This window comes from Histoplasma capsulatum, genomic scaffold, assembly GCF_000149585.1.
Source record: "Histoplasma capsulatum NAm1 scaffold_9 genomic scaffold, whole genome shotgun sequence".
Classification (NCBI taxonomy): domain Eukaryota; kingdom Fungi; phylum Ascomycota; class Eurotiomycetes; order Onygenales; family Ajellomycetaceae; genus Histoplasma; species Histoplasma mississippiense.
In genome coordinates, this window is record NW_001813974.1 from 1,007,822 (window position 1) to 1,024,460 (window position 16,639).

Here is a 16,639-nt window from a genome sequence, read left to right on the forward strand (position 1 = left end):
GCTCCCTGGTGGACTAGGAGGATGTCGTTAAATCCCATTAAATACGATACAATATGACGACAAGAATTCGCAAAGCAAAACCAACAGGCTCAGTAACAAGAATACTTTCAAAGAATCAACTGACATGACACAGAGCACAGCCCACAGCCACGCAGAAACGACACCGAACAGGCTTAGTCCTTGGCTCCCCTCGTCGCCTGGTTGCGTAGTGCTCATTAGCCGGCTTTTAGGCTGTGTCAAAGAATAGAAACATTCCATCCCAGCCCGCCAATGAGATGCTTGAGGCGACTCCTTGTTACGGAGTTGGCAAGCAATCGTTTGGCTATTGCCACGATTTTGATGCGATACACGCACACCTCCCACCCTGCCAGCTGGAGATCCCTTGCCAGGGCAAGCCTGGTTTTTCTTTTGTGATCAGCCGTGGAGATAAGCTACTGTCATGGCTGTGGGGGATGCTGGGAGCGCTGGCGGTTGCGAGTGGTGGATGCGGTTGGTGCGGTGGAATTATTGTGGGACGCGGTTTTGCGCAGGCTGACGCTGGCATCGGGGGGCTTGGCGGGCGGGCATGGGCAGAAATTCCCAGTTCTCGTAGAAAGAAAGGGCTCTTATATAGGAGATAGAGCCATCACCACTTTTTGCTTTCTCTATCTTATTTTGTTTATTTCTGCGCTCTCTCTCTTCTCCGGCGGGCACTCGTTTACCCCAGCTTGCTTTGTGAGTTGTGTGGCTGTTCCTGGTGTCACTGTTCCTCTCCCGATCGCTCTCCCAGCTGCCAATCCCTCGTGTTGGCTCCCTAGCCTCAGCCGCATTAACCTCGTTTCGCTGCCGTGTTCAAATAAAACACCCGCTCCCTCGCCCTTTCGTTTTCATCTCCTCAATCCTATCCGACCATCTCTCGCTTTCGATCGTTCATTCATTCGTTTTTAGTTGTCTCTCGCGAACAACCATCTATCGACCGCTTTCTCACCGTGTGTCGTCGTCATCATGGGCAAAGGCGGTAGAATAGCGTGTATCTTCACGCCCTACCTCCTCACAATCGGAGCCCTCGTCTGTCTCATCTTTGTAGGTTTGGGTGTGACAAGCCCCAACGCCCCATTAAATGACATTTACTTCGTCAAGGTGAGTTTACCAAATCTATGTACAGTACATTTAGTTCCATCTAATATATCACCCACCAGGCCGATCTAAAAGACTTGAACCTCAATTCAAAAGGCTTTCCCCAAGAACTCCTCCCCTTTACCAACAGCCTCCAACAAGCAGACGGCAGCGGCAAACTACACGATTTCTACCTCATTGGCCTCTGGAACCACTGCTACGGCGAGTATGAGAACGGCCAGTACAAGATCATCAGATGTACCGACCGCAAAGCCAAATACTGGTTCGACCCCGTCAAAGAATGGGATCTAGAAGATTTGGTCAAGGATAAAGATGGCCACAAGTTCTTACCTTCCAGCCTCGATAAGGGCCTCAGTGCCTACCGGAAGGTTGCTGGATGGATGTTCATCGCCTTCATCGTGGCGTTAGTAGCGACCTGTGTCGAGTTACTGGTTGGTATCGCTGCTGTCTTCAGTCGATGGGGTAGCCTGGCCGTCACCATCGTGTCTTCTGTATGTTATTTTTATTTGCCTCTTTAAAATTATTCCCTCCCCGCCCTCGGGCATCTTTTCTCCCGCCTTCAACCCATAACTCTAACAAAAGCAACCCAGGTCTCCTCCGTTTTCTTTTTTGCCGCCGCCATCACCGCTACTGCGATGTACGCCGCTCTAACTGCCGCCGTCAACACTTCCTTAAAACCCTACGACGTCCACGCCTCACTGGGAAAAACCATGTTCTCAACTCTTTGGCTGGGGGTTGCCTTCTCCCTCGCCTCTGGCATCTTCTGGCTTTTCAGTGTCTGCTGCTGCTCCGGTCGCTCGCCTTACAGCCACTCCAACAACAGCGGTAGTGGCTTCGGCGGCCGTCGCAACCGCGGCATTACCGCTGAGAAGACTCCATATACATACGAGCGCGTTTCGGATCCGTACGGCGGCGCCGCGACAGCGCCGTTCATGCCCGCTGCAGCGGGTAGTGCACCTGTAAGTGGCGCCGGCGTGGGCGGGAGGGATATGGCGTACGAGCCATTCAGACATCATGATGCGCACGCATAAAGGGTTGATTGGTGTATTGGATGAATATTGGTAAAATGGATGAAAGTGAACTATGCTAGTTTGGTTCTTATTGTGATTGATACCTACTCCTGGGCTCTCCCGTTACGCTACGTGACGCTACGCTATCCCCCTCTCCCACCCTCCCTTTCCCGCATGTATATGTGTTTTGCCTCCAGATACATGTGTGTGTAACGTGCGTTTGTATGTGTGCACACTCATTCCCCTTCCCCTTGGTTGGGATGGGAAAAGTTTCACATATGTACATGTACGCGCGTACACGCATACGCACACGACCACCATTCCATCTAAATAAGGGACAGGATAAGTAAGGGATATTTTGATCATACACCCTTCTCTCCTGCCCCCTCTCCATTCTCATGTGAATGTGACAGATTTAATGTCTTTCCTTATTTTTTTTTTTTTTTTCCATCTTTTTCTTCATTAAGGTTAAGCCATCGACTATGTTTGCTTTATTTTGGCTTCGCGTGCTGTATTTTCATATCTCTTATCTATATATCTCAACGTCTGTTATTATTTTACGTGATTTGCATTAGATTACATCCTATATATGTTCATTTATACAAATCTCTTTTTTCTGGGACCATCGTTTCGGCTAATTTTGAACGACCCTTTTTTGACGAGTGGTTTTTTTAAGGTTTTTAGGGTTTTTTCTTTCTAATGTCGTTCCAGGGTTTCCAAACTGAAGAGAGATGTATGTACATGAATGTTTGTGTGTGATGAAGGTGAACAAAAGCACGACAATGAAATAGTAAAATGAAATAATGGGGAGGGGATGATTGTGTATATATATGTGATAATGGTAATGGTTCTCATCCATCTGAGAATGTCCACCAGTTATTCAAAATTGCAGTAAGTTACTGTGACTACTTACAAAGCAATTCTTTAGGATCCGCCAGGCCCACATACTATACTATACTAGTAGTACTCTCAGCGTTGTATGATAAGCAATGTTCAGAATCCGAGGTGCGGGATCAGGGCGCGTGCATCCTTTCGAAGACCCTCTGTGTCGGTAGCATGCATCATCAACAGGCCAGGCATCGGAGCCGCAAGACTGGAGAATGTGGATATCCGAGATAACAAGTAAGTATATCGTTTCCTCCCCAGACATACGAGAAGTATCATCAATACCAATGAGATATGCAATCGACGAGGTTGGCGTTTTGAGGAGGGTTTTGTTCAAAACGATGGACGAGGGATCGTGGCTTGTACTGTACCTAATTGGTTTTCACACACAGCATCTCAACCTGCGAGGCACTGGATATGTTGCCTCACTGTAGTAGAATTGCCTGAATGGTTACTACTGCCCTGCTACGCATCATATCGGCAGCGAGTATCGTTCACATCATCTCCAGGCCTCCGGAGCAAGTGGGAATCGCGACTCAATCTGACCTGGGCTGGTTGCTTTTTTCGATCCTCTGAGTTCTCGTTCCACCCCTCCTTGTTGCAACATCGCTTGCATCAGCCTGGTACCCGTGCTCTCCTCCTTGTGTACAGATCTGTACTGTTGAAGAAAAGCATCCGGTCCTAAAAATAACTACCCGCCAGCCAATCCGAAGCTTGAACAGCCGTATGTTGGTCGGCCAAGACGGCTCAAGTGCATCTACGCCGCAACAAACAAGCCACTGGCCGGCTGGATTCTACCCCTGATCGTGGGGTTGCATCTGCCTTGGAAGGCTCGTGGAGTCTTTGCCTGTGCGTCTGTAATTGACAGATTGGATGCGGGCAGTGCATGCATCCCTAACAAATCAAGAGACAAAATGCTCAGGGCAATTGAGCATTTCCGCGTACAGAACCTCCATCATCTCGACGCAAGCCTGCATTGCGTATTGGGGAATGAAATTGAGAATGGGTTGGTTGGTGCCTTCCGAACCCCGCTCCTGGACCCCGATGACGAAATTCCCAATTTTCAGATAATTGTGTTAGCCTGATGCATAAGCAACAGCATATGGAAGGGGAAAGAAAAAAGAAAACCAGCTTTCGAAAATGTTCCCAGGTATTGGTTTTGGAAGTGCTCGGCGCTATGCATCCAATGTTGCATGAACAATTTATCCTAATGTTACCAGAATTCCAAGAAGGAATGAACTTTGACATTAGGTGAAGAATATCATAACATTTACAGTCAGGCTCTCTAGGAAGTTTTTGGGTAAAGCACCTAGTCTTGGTGCTCTGAAATGGTTTAATCTGATAGATAATGCCAGATCAAGATACAAGCGGGTCTTAATCGGGACCACAGAGGTTGTTTTCTCCTCCCGAAATGAGGCACAGAGCTGAATTATTGCGCCCAAATTGGTCACTTCCACGCCTTTTATTTCCCTATATTCCGGCAAATCGATATCCCCAGGGGGGCCAGCCTTGCTGCATTGAGCACGAGCCCTTTCATGCACTGTTCAAGTACCTTCATCCTTGCAAGGCCCGGCTAATGATCCAAGCAACATCTGACATTCGCCGACGACACTTGACTCCATGCCAACATCACACTGTAGAGGTATGGCTTTACATCAATCACAAACAATGAGGTTCATTAGCAACTAACCTGTCTATTTATAGAACAATGACGCACATGAGGACTAAATTCCAGGACCTACATATCTAATGTATAGAAGGCTCCTGCAGAACGAACCTGTTCGTGTGACTCTCAAAATACTAGTACTCATCGCAGTCACACTCCCACATCCATGCTCCCTATGCCCTCCTGATGGACGGGCGTTGAAGCCAATTGGCTGTATACTTGAGGCTCTGCACCCAGCATACTGAATTTGAGATATATGGCGACGATGTATCTTTCTACGATCGCTTGTGATCGCAGACAATCTCTGTGAGAGTTGAGCCATGACTATGAATAATTTGACGCCATATCTATCCAGCTAGTATGGATTGGAGCTGAAAATATACGCCGCATGCTCCGGCGGATTATGCGAGCTCTCCAGACTGCGTTGAAAGGCCTAGCATTAACTTGAAAGTTGGAAATCGACAGAGATATCATCCAGAGCCAACAGCTGCTTTCTCTGATCCTTCTGATTGGCTATCAACAAAGTATCTGATCCGAAGATGATGAAAAAGATTCAACTTATAGCCTTCTCTAACATTGACAAAGTTGCATTCCCTTCTTATCTAATGCAAGCCGCCCATGCAGGCCTCCTATGGTATCCAGGGTCTAATGGTGTGAAGAGTTGATCCATTTGCATGGACGACAGAGAAATTGTTGAAGATAGCACTGCAGATCATAACCCCTCAACAGGAGAAGCGTCCCATCCAGGATCCCACAGAATTGATTTCCAGGCGTCTGACCACCCTTCCAGACAGTACCACGAGGTGCCTGCTTGGCGGGTAAAAAACACACCAATGGTACATAATCAGAGAAGAACTCCCTTTTTCTCCTGCTGTGTTTTGCGCTATTCCTCCATACAACCTCCCATTGGAATGTTATTGTTCTCAAACGACCGGTTTGCTGACGAACCATGAGTGACTGGTGGACTGATTTCGCCGACAACCTTGCTACAGACCTTGCTCCCCTTGTTGCTCTCTTTGGAGAAGCCCCTACCAAGCAATACCTCAGCGAGTGTTTATATCCAACGGACATTGTCATATTCGCGACGGCGCCGCTTGGTATCATTACCACGATTGTATCCGCAATCCGTGTCTATGGCACCCCGTCCCTCAGAGCTTTCATTGGACGTGCACAGGAAGGAGTTGGCACGGCCGAAGCCGAACTATGCTCATCCACCAGCCGTGATGTCTGCGAATTGTACAACAATGGAGGCTTCACTCGTGTTTTTGGCCGCCCCAAGCTCCTAGAAATAGTCCACGACGAAGAAGCTACGGAGAGTGACTTTTATCACAAAAGCACAGAGACACCGCCAAGCGCCGGAATCTATTCATTCGAAGAGTATCTCAAGACGTCCCGAAATGAGTGGCGAGAGTTGAAAAAGTCTTTCGAGGACGAGGAGCGTCTTTCTTCTCTATTCAACAGCGGAGACGCTGGGTCGTCGGATTCTAGCACATCTCCTTCGAAATTCGCTCCAAATCCGAATCTATCTCTAAATGTTGGATTAAAGCAACGAAAACGACATTGGTACATTGCAGCATCTGTATTTGGAATTATTCTGCAGTCCGGTGTTCTTGTATGGGCCGCCATTGCGAGATACTACTACAAATTCTTGAGGGACGACTTGCAAGACGTCTACGCTGTCCCAATGACCTTCCTCGGAACTATCCTGTTATGTACTGGAATAGCGCTTTGTGCCTGCTTAGTTGAAAAAGTCACTAAGGAGCGGGTGTTTGAAAGGGAGTTTCCTAGTGCATCTCGAATATATTGGGTTCAGCCTGGTACTCAATTTGTAGGCGATCAGGCCTTCGACTCGTTCGCATATACTCATCGCAAAGGTAAACTTTCCAAGTACATAACGTCTTGGAAAGAGAAGAGAAAGGAGCCCCAGACGGCCCTGGTATGGGCTGCTATTAGCACCACGTCAGCTGGATTTGTATTATAGTTTTTAGGCTTGAGAGCATGCCATTCATCTGTAGCAGTGGCTCAGTTGTGTGCCACTCTGGTAATGACTGCTGTACGATCGTCTCTCCGGACAAAGCGCTTAAAAGAGAGTGAAGTTTTCTTGGCAGATCGTCCAGAATTTTATGAGGGACATGAAATGGACTGGCTCTCCCTAAACATTGGAAATCTAAGCCGCTATGGCCGGTTTGGATGGGCAATGTCTATGGCGAGATATCACCGCCAAGGGAAGCTCTCCAAAGAAAGCCGCAAGCTCTTTGACGAGAACTGGGTACCGCAAACCTCATCCTCTGTTTACCAACTGGAAAAAACGCCAATGATCGGCAAAAATGCTACGTTTGAGATCATGTCAGTGCAAGACGGGAATCAGCACTTACTCTCTGGTTTTCGACTGGCTCACTGTGACAATCACAAATCTCATGCAAACAAATTACCCCAAAACTGGTCTTGTACTAAGCGTGCGGATATTCCACTTGACCCTCCGATGTGGTCAGATGTCCTGTCCGTTATGGACAATGACACCCAGCTTTCCCCAGAGAATTTTCGGGGCGATGTTCAGCCTGCTCCCGAAAAATGGAGGGCCAGTTTTCACATGAACTCCGCAGAAGATAGGCTGCCTCATGATATTTCGAGAGCACTCCTGCATAGAGCACGTCTTGCGCGTCTAACCAGTTGTTGGGAAGATAGGCTAGTTGCTGTTCGAAGTATCACACGATCCTTAGCAAGGGCTATCGAAGACACCGCCAAAATTCTCTTTACTACTGATGTTGTCTTTGAGCATGGATGGAATGAAGCTTTTACTCTCCTCTGGGCCGTCCAATGCTCACCTGACAACGCAAGACCGGATATAGATTTCAAAATCGAAAGCTCACCATGGAGTAGTGTTATTGGGACAAGAGAGAATGACGGAAACATCTATCTCTCACTCAGACGGAAGATTGACTTAGATGGCAACGCTGAGGGCAAATGGCGAGCTGACGAATATGAACTAGAAGCAGTCCTTGGTATATGGCTTTGGTCTCTCAAGGAGGCTGGCATAAATGGACCCCTGCAAGCACCGCTCAGACGCATTATTTCTGCCAAATCAAATCCGCGAAATAATGCCAACGTAATCTTGGATTTTGAACTCTGGCGTGCAGGTGGAGGCTTTAACATCATTGAGACAAGACAGCCAGCTCTCAATTCCAATGATTTCCGCCTATTTGGCTGGCAGAACGTTTCTGCCGATGTACTGGAAGTTGACGATTTCACAATGTTGGAGGTCCCCGCGCTGACCAAATCCCTTCCAATCATGTGTGCTCAGGAGATTTATTCACTTTTCTTTGCATCAATGGCGAGGATTATTAGGAGAATTGGTGGAAAAACGACTGTTCGCGACGCTAAGCGTTTCGGTCTTACCAATACCAACATCTGTCGGATTCATGATGCTTTCGTTAATAGTGGCCTAGGCCCAGTGGAAGACGCCTTTACATAATTCCCGCACTCAGACTCGAGGGAAAACTTCCACTCGGGATAGAGATCCTCTCAGCTGCTAGAAAAGCCGCGGAATCCCATGTTCGTGATGGTAAATGGGTCGAAGCAGAGCAACTTCTACTATGGGCACTTCCTCATACTTTGCAACCAGAGACAAGTTCGAGCTCGGAGGAGCATGAAATTAGGCAAATTGAAATTGCTTAACCACGGACGGTTGCTGGCCTTGGCATTATGTGAATGCTATCGCCAGGCTGCTTTTCGCGACGCAAAACTATATTTTGCAGCAAACGGCATTCTCAAAATCCTCAATGACCCTATATTTGGGACTCAAAGACATGTTCCACTCGCTACGGAGGGGGATTGTCGACTCACTCTTGTTGGCGCTGTGAGGTGCTATGGCCACGTTGTGCTTCGTTACTTACAGGACTTAGATGATGAGGGAACAGTGAAAGAATTAGAAGCGGAATTGCGTAATAGTGAGGGCTTCGATTCCAGCCAACCCGACTCGGTTAGAACCGATTTGCGGAGTTCGCTCGAGATATCCCTATCTCGCATTATTGACTCTGGTGATCTAAGCTCCACATTATACTATCTAGAACTGAGTCCTATGATGACAGATGCTAAAGAACACAGATCAGCACTTATCTCTGCCGTGAGGCAGGGCTGGTATGTTATTGTTAAGAACCTCGTTGAGCGTGGGGCCGCCTTTGAAAGAAGGGACAGACTCAACCGCACCGCGATATCATATTCTGCCAAAAATGGAGATTTCATCACTTTCGACTATCTTCTAGAGAAAGGGGCTATTCCAATTTTCAAGGATAATAAAGGCCGCACTCCTCTTTCTTATGCTGCAGGATGTGGAAACCTGGCTATTGCTGGAAAGCTGCTAGCAGATGCACGGGTCGATCCGGATGTTGGAGATGAGAATGGATTGACGCCATTACAATGGGCATCAATTAATGGCCACCAAAAGATGGCTGAGCTGTTGCTGGAAAAGGAAGGAGTCAACGTAAATTCAATGGACAACAAAGGACGAACGGCGCTCTCTTACGCAGCAGAACTTGGACACGACGAAGTTGTTCAGCTGCTGCTGGCAACGAATGAGATAGATGTGCACCTGAAGGATGAATCCGGAAGAACAGCACTGTCCTGGGCATCGCTAAGTGGACGGCGGAAGGCGGTTGAATTACTCCTCGAAATGGAAGGGTGGGACATGGACACTGAAGACAAGGGTGGAGACACTCCCCTGTCCCACGCTGTTCGTCAGGGAAGGGAGATGGTGGTGGAACTATTCCTTGACAATGTTTATGTGAACAGGACCTGGACAGCCGCGAATGGCAGGAACCTACTGTCTTTTGCAGCAGGCAATGGACATGAGGCAATTGTTAAACTGCTCTTGGCTACGACATTGGATGTCAACGTAAAGGACAATGATGGGCTGCTGACACCGCTAAACTGGGCGATAAATGAAGGCCATGGACGGGTGGCTGAGCTTCTGCGTACAGAAGAGGGTAAGGATCCAGCGTAGTCTTTTAACCTGAGAAGTCTTGTTTGCCAGGGTACGTTATAATGTGCTACGGTTAATTATGTGTCATGATTTTCTCGGGGACTTATGGTATTGTGAATGGGTGATGAGATTTTGCTGGTTGCAACAGTCTCTAGGGTTGTTGTAAACATAATAATTAATACATATCTTCTCCTAAGTAATTATCTAGACCGGTGGTTGGCTTTGATGGACGCCTCTTGCTTCACTGTGTATACTGTGTATTCTTGCCCCTATTAGAGTCTCTCTAGAATGGAGATACCCCTTCTGCCTCTTCTGAAAATCTGTTGAAGCATGGTGACCTAATAGGCTCAGATGAACCAAGTTTTGATAGTGTTTGTAGCAATACAATGTACTGTACAAGACAAGGACGTGGGTAGACATATCACGACCATCTTGAGGAAAGGAATCGGGAAAACCACTGTTAGTCAGTGACAACAATGTGAGTCCTAAATAATCACATCAAATCGTTGGAAGGGCCTCAGGCAAACCGCAAACTCTCAATCCAACAGCGAAGAATAAAAAGACTTAATAGATGAGGACATAAAGATAACAAGCTCCGATTTTGAAAGAGAACAAGATAAGAAGTGGGAGAGAAAAATCTGCTCAGAGAGGAATAATAAACCTTTTCATCATTAACAATACAGTCACTAGAACATGCGTTCCTCTTAAACATTTTTTCCCTCTGATCTAATTCGATAAAGAGCAAATAATTTTGTTCCATCTGGGATATATACATTGTGATTAAATGAATTAAAAAATATTTTGGCGAAAATTTTACAAATTTTGTCTATCAAAGACTCCACCCGATCGAGCCCATACCTTGTGGATCCCCCATCGGCGGGGGACGAACAACGCCGTCTTCATCCACACGAATTGGATCCGCTTTGGATCCATCCTGCCGAAACCCGTAGTCTGCCTGGAGCTTTGCCACATTGCGGGCATAGATCTTAAATGGGGTATTTGGAGACTTATGCCACTGCTTCGGATCATCTGGATCATTCACGTCACTTGGTTGGTTCGCTTTATTGTATAAATCCCACAAAGGGTCTTGAGGAGACTCAGGCGGTGGGTGGAAAAAGCGGCGGTATTGCTTTCGAGACTGTTGTGGAGATGAAATTTGTCTCGCTTGGCTTCTAAGAGAGACTTGGCTGCGTTCATTCGGTAGATCAGCCCTGTCTACTTTTTCAGGGCCATTCTTGGCATCATGGTTCTCTTCTTGATTACTTTCATATAGGCTGGAGTTCGAAGAGGAATTATCAAGCATTACGCTATCATCGTCGGAGTCAATCTCGAGGTTCCTGCAGGGGGCCCGCATTGTGGTCGTTGGAGCAAGAGGAGAGCAATAATGCTCTTCCACTGACTCAGAAATTCCATCCGACATGAGGTTGATTTCGGTTTCAACGTTAATAATATCTTCATAGGCAGTGGCATTCTCTTTCTCAGAATCAGAAAGAGGAAAAAAAGGGTTCAGATCTCCAAGTTCGACACTAGCAGTTTCCTGAACATCCAGCTCATCACTTGATTTAGAAAGAGATTTATCCGGGTCAATCTCGAAACTGACCAGTAAATCTTCATGATTGGACTCTGGGATGCTCGGTACTTGACCATTATCCGCTTCTTCGTCTGATGACGATACATGTACCACTTTATTGTTTTGAGTTTGGGGCTCTTGTTCGTTAACTAGGACACTGGCCCAAGAAGACCTTCTGCTGTGATTCTCCATAAAGGAAGTTTCTTTGGCTTCATTCTCATTTACCCTGTCAGCCAAGACAATGTCCAGGTCGCGGGCTGTGAGATTTCGCTTTCGGCAGGATGGCTTTTTGACTTCCCCTTGAAAATAATCCACGTAGGGAGCAATGTGAGAAGATTCCCCATCGTCACAATACTGTAGGACATATGACGGATATCGCACAACGAAATCGTCCCACAGAAATGATCGCTTCATAAAATTTTGTTCCCGCTGGTGCTGTAGTTCATCGCATGCCTTCCTGAAATCGTCAATGCTACCAGCATAGTGTGGATAGGCTGCCTTGAACCTATTATATATGCCTTCTGTTTTTGATGGCAATATGCCATTGCCGAAACAAGATCGATGTTCAAAACCAATTTGCCGACATTCCGTGGGTTTTATCGTGCTGGAGAGTTTGTTGTGGCGGGATGCTTGTGACCTAAAAATCTTTGGCTCTTTAGACGGATTGCTATTCTTGGGAGATATCTCATTCCGTTTCCGCTTTCCGATAATCAGCGGGGGGGAGTTCATTTCAGTCTGAGATGCATGTATATTAACGGAGGGACTAGATGGTTTAGTAGCGTCTTCCGCGGTCCCTGGAGCTTGGATTGTAGCAGATACTTCCAGATACTCATCACGGGTGCTTTGCATATATTCATCCAAATCGGACACTAGTTGTCTTTCTGCCATAGATTCATCATCACCATCCATCGAACCGCAATCCAGCAGGTTAAATCTCTCCGTGGGTGCAGGACTAGTGTGTTTTACGGAATTGCGAGTGGCTTTTCCGCGAGTGGACATAGAGGACTCTGGGTGAACATTTAAACAACGGGAATCGTAGGTTGAAGGAATAAGAGGGTCCGATGATGTCTTGTTATAGCTTTGGCCAGAATCTTCATCAGTGTTCCTCGGGCTGTGAATGGTTGTTGCCATTTTCCGTTTAACTGCTTGGACATAAGGGGTCTGTTCGATTAAAGCTCCAGACCTTGGGATCTCCTCATCCCCAGAGTCTTCATTAGTTTGGCTCACATTTCCCAAACCGTTCGGAACTGCCATTCCCATCTCAGAATAATCGTCGTCATCTTCAATGGGTGGAGTGGTATCAAAAGCGGATGCTTTTTGTGACTTGACAGGGATGTCGGGTCCATCTTTCAACTCGTCCACATTGTCACGGGTTAGAATGTCATTATTACGAACCGACACATTGCGTGAGGGATAAAGGAGTGATGGACGTATGTCGCTCATAGCGAGCGGGCTGCTGTCTTGCGGAACAAGATGAGAAGAGGATGTTGATTGGGGAGTGGCAGCCCATTCCGAGTCCAGTACTTCGCCTTGTGACGAAGATTTCAGCAATTCAGAGTCAAGGTCGTCCTCCTCATTTGTGGACTGAGAAGCCGCGCATCCGTTCATATTTTCTCTTGATGGCCTGCGACAGTGCATATCGTTCCATTCCTGCAAAAGACGTATTGGGACGTGGGCTTGTGGCGCCTGCTTCCCCGGTTCTGGAGGAACCCAGGACTCCTTCATCTGGATTATATCTTCTTGGTCTCTGTGAATTGTAACATCCCGGTGGCGGATTCGCGTCATGTTCTTCCAGGGGTCATCTCGGGCTGTTTGCACGTTTGCCTTCGGGTTGTTGTTAGTGGTCATCTCTTTCTGAACCGTTGGTTTAAGCGCTTTTGGGGATGTGTTGGGATCTGTGTTATCGGTTGACTTGTCGCGACGGGTTTGACTTGCCACATTATTTTTATTACGGCTCTTGTTAACTCTTGGGGATCTAGTATCAGAGGTGTGCGAGAGGGATGTACTTGCAACCGGGTTCCTACATGGAGATAACGATTCGGCGTCACAAGAACCATTGGAGTTTATTTCCTCATGAATAGGGGACGTTTTCTCAATAGACGGGACTAATTGAATTTGGTCTATATCCGCATCAAATTCAGGAGAGAGTGGCCTGTTGCTTTTCCCCGTTTGACACGGTTTCTCTTTTGGAATGGTTGAGATTGGTTCTGTTAGTCTTGATTTCGAAGTAAGAGCAGAAAGTATCAACGTCGCATTCCTCTTCTTAGGTAGGACAACGTCCTTTCTGGCAGATACTTGGTGGTTCTCTAATCGCCGACATGGAGCTTGCGATATAAATTGCTCTTGGGAAAGCGGTGCAGTGGAGTCATAGGCCTGGGATCTCAGAGATGACGCATCTGAGTCTGAATCCGAATCTGAATTTGTGGCCACATTCGCTACCCGCCCTTCCCCATTGGGGGAAGCACGGCCATTTCTTTGAGTAATACACTTTCTCGAACACTTCCTAGCCAAGCTTGATAACCTGGAATTTCCACTGACATCAACTGGGCTGCCAAATATACTGCTTCCCTCACATCCCTCAACGCGGAAGTCCAGGATAAAGAGACTGATCTCAGGCGAATGAGCTCTCGCATAGCTAATAACAATATCGAATTCGTTGATCTTGATGATTGCGCCCCGGGTATTGTTGGTAAGTCGCTTCCTGGCCTTTTTCAAGAAGATCTCCGTAGACTCTCTGGAAAAAACGCTCGAGATGGTGGTTACAGAATCAGATAGAGTACCCCGGATGGGTTCTGGATCGGGAGACCACTATCATGAGATACGTCAGCGCCGCCAATCCCACGCCACCTCTGTATAAAATTCGCATGCATACCTGAGCCACCTGCACGAGTTTCTGATCTCCCACGCGGACTCGAAGGGTGTTATCATCTTCTACCAGCTTCAATGAGTTCCGTAAGGCCGCTTCGTCTGGGAAGGGCTCCCCCAAGTAAGAGCATAGCGCGGCTTCGACAAGAGGCGCAATCCACTTTCTCATTATCTCCATGATGGAGCTGGAAATCGTCGTAGGACATAACTTGTCCTTGATCCCTGCCACTTCATAGATCGTAAACGCGCTAAGAAAAGCCCAACATGGCCAGTATACTCAAGATGGACAGATGTAACTTGAAATATTCCACTTTGGTAGTTCCCTAGACCCGTGAATCACGGATCTTTGAAGATTCCCAACTGGGGTAAATGACCCGTGATTTGCTCCCTCCGTCCCTCACCGCTTTGGCAGAATAGCCTAGGCCAACCTGTAATTGCTGACTTAGCAACAACGGCGCTCTCCCATTGGACCTTCAACATGTTCGTGACGTCTCTTGATGATCCACGTCAAGTAGGCAGCCAGGCGGCAGCGATGACCACGGCCATCGATTATCCCACCTCGATTTCGCTGCTTCTGCGTGTCTTGCACATGGTTGCCATCTCTGCGCCATTCTCACCGGAGTCGCGTTTTCCCTTCTGAGGTAAACCAAAAGAAGATGGAATAGCTTTCTCACGAAGCGTTAAAGTCACCTGCCATGTACGAGGAGAGCCTTGCTTTGATCAGATCAAGAAGGTTTTAGTCTTTTTTATTGATTTATTGATTTATTTTATATTGTAGGTTACTAATGTTGGCGTGTTGAATACAGATATGGCCTCTCAAAAGTCACAGGGGAACTCTAGCCCCTCCGCGTCCTCAATATTTCTACCACTTGGCCGACCTTCAAGACGGGGTTCTCTTGGGTCTATGAGCTCGCAAGCAGAGCGGGAACATCGAAATGAAGCGTTGAACCAGATACACAATGCTGCTTGTCAATCAGATGAGCTCACCGTTTTCTATGAGCTTACTGGTCTTCCTACTACCTCTCCCGCAACGGACAACAAGAGTTTGGTTGGAGATTTGCAAGGCGGCCTTAGCGGTCTATACAATCGATTTCGAGCTTCCGTAGGCGGTGTCAAAGATATGGTTGGGGGTTCTTCAAGACAGCTTGATATAACACCAGCAGAAACACCTGTGTTTAGGAGCCCTAACACGTCTTCATTTCCTTCAAATCTATCAGGGCAGCCAGGATCGACAGATTCGCAACCATCGCTTGCGAACTCGGCCCATGCATCCAAATCACAATCTCCAGTTCTGGGCACCTTCCCTCCAATACAAGAAGGAACGACAAATCAGTATACAGGGAAGCCGTCACGATTGTCCTCTAAGGCTGGCAGTGTATCGTCAAAAGCATCGGGACAGATTGGCGGACCGTTGAAATCTCCAATTGCCCCTCTAACCAAGACCACGTCAGGGATGGCCGACCCGACGGTGACTGAAATAAACGTGAACGCCATGAAGGATATTCCGTTTCACAGTAGAAGGGGCTCAGGAAGCATCGCATCTAGTATTATGCAGAATGTCGACTCTGTCAGTTCAGAGAGACGGGATAGTTCGCTTCATACTACGACGAGCCAGTCACAGTCACAACAGGAGTCAGCACCGAGTAGGCAGTCGTATTCGCCAGTTTTAATAGCAAGACATAACAACAGTGAATCTTTTCGAGAGACTCGCTTGCCGGAAAGTGTTCCCATGGAACGCGCAGCGTCTCCAAAACTGCAGTCTGCCATAGAAGATCGGCATGCCTTAGCTGAACTGGATACATCTTTCTCAAGATCTGCTTGGAAAACATCGATTGATGGAACGAACGATATACATCCTTCTCGTAGAGACAGCCAACCTGGAAACGCTAACAAATCCATCTCGAATGATTATTCACCAGCTCCAACTTCCATCACTAACAGCGTTTCAAAACTCTCAACAACGGATAGTTCCATCCACGAAGGCAAAACACCTACAACACTAGCAACATCGCTCACCATGACAGACAAGGAGCAATCATCCACGCACTCATCGAAGGTCTCATTCAAGGAGCGCCCAAAAGTCACCCCCAAAATCAGCCAATCACGCCTGCCTGGTTTTGGACCCTCGAGGATGCCATCCTCAGAGTCAAATGGACAGCATCAGTTCACATTAACTCCTCCCCATGTTTCGTTCCGCGTTGATAATTCTGGTCTTACTACCCAGGAACCAAAATACCACCCTGCCCGATCTCGACAGGAGGTGCCCCCTTTCCGAAGTAGGCTGCTTGGCAAGGAGTTTTGGATGCGTGACGAAAATGCAAAGGATTGTTTTCACTGCGGCGAACCGTTTTCCACGTTCCGAAGGAAACATCACTGTCGCACGTGTGGCCAAATTTTCGATGCAAAATGCACCTCTTTAATACCGGGCGCTGATTTCGGACATTCCGGTTCAATACGAGTTTGCAGGCCTTGTGAGAGCAAAATTATCGCTTATCAAGATGATTCTTCAGATTTATCTGGAGATGACATGAGCCCTATTGTTATAAATA

At 47.3% G+C, this 16,639-nt stretch overlaps 3 protein-coding genes across 3 annotated transcripts; 2 read left to right on the forward strand and 1 right to left on the reverse strand.

Annotated features, from left to right (window-relative positions):
• Positions 1-984: 984 nt before the first annotated feature.
• On the forward strand, positions 985-2,147 carry HCAG_07777 (predicted protein; the record flags this gene model as incomplete). Its single annotated transcript, XM_001537418.1, has 3 exons — positions 985-1,119; positions 1,179-1,607; positions 1,707-2,147. The coding sequence occupies 3 exons, from the start codon at positions 985-987 to the stop codon at positions 2,145-2,147; spliced, it is 1,005 nt and encodes a 334-aa protein (XP_001537468.1).
• Positions 2,148-5,626: 3,479 nt separating this feature from the next.
• Positions 5,627-10,126, forward strand: HCAG_07778 (conserved hypothetical protein; the record flags this gene model as incomplete). Its single annotated transcript, XM_001537419.1, has 7 exons — positions 5,627-6,636; positions 6,850-7,023; positions 7,363-7,968; positions 8,124-8,239; positions 8,580-9,659; positions 9,864-9,910; positions 10,001-10,126. 7 exons carry the CDS (start codon positions 5,627-5,629, stop codon positions 10,124-10,126), a joined length of 3,159 nt encoding a protein of 1,052 aa, XP_001537469.1.
• A 358-nt stretch (positions 10,127-10,484) lies between these two features.
• Positions 10,485-14,268, reverse strand: HCAG_07779 (predicted protein; the record flags this gene model as incomplete). The annotated part of the gene is made up of 2 exons (XM_001537420.1): positions 10,485-14,033; positions 14,098-14,268. 2 exons carry the CDS (start codon positions 14,266-14,268, stop codon positions 10,485-10,487), a joined length of 3,720 nt encoding a protein of 1,239 aa, XP_001537470.1.
• Positions 14,269-16,639: the final 2,371 nt, after the last annotated feature.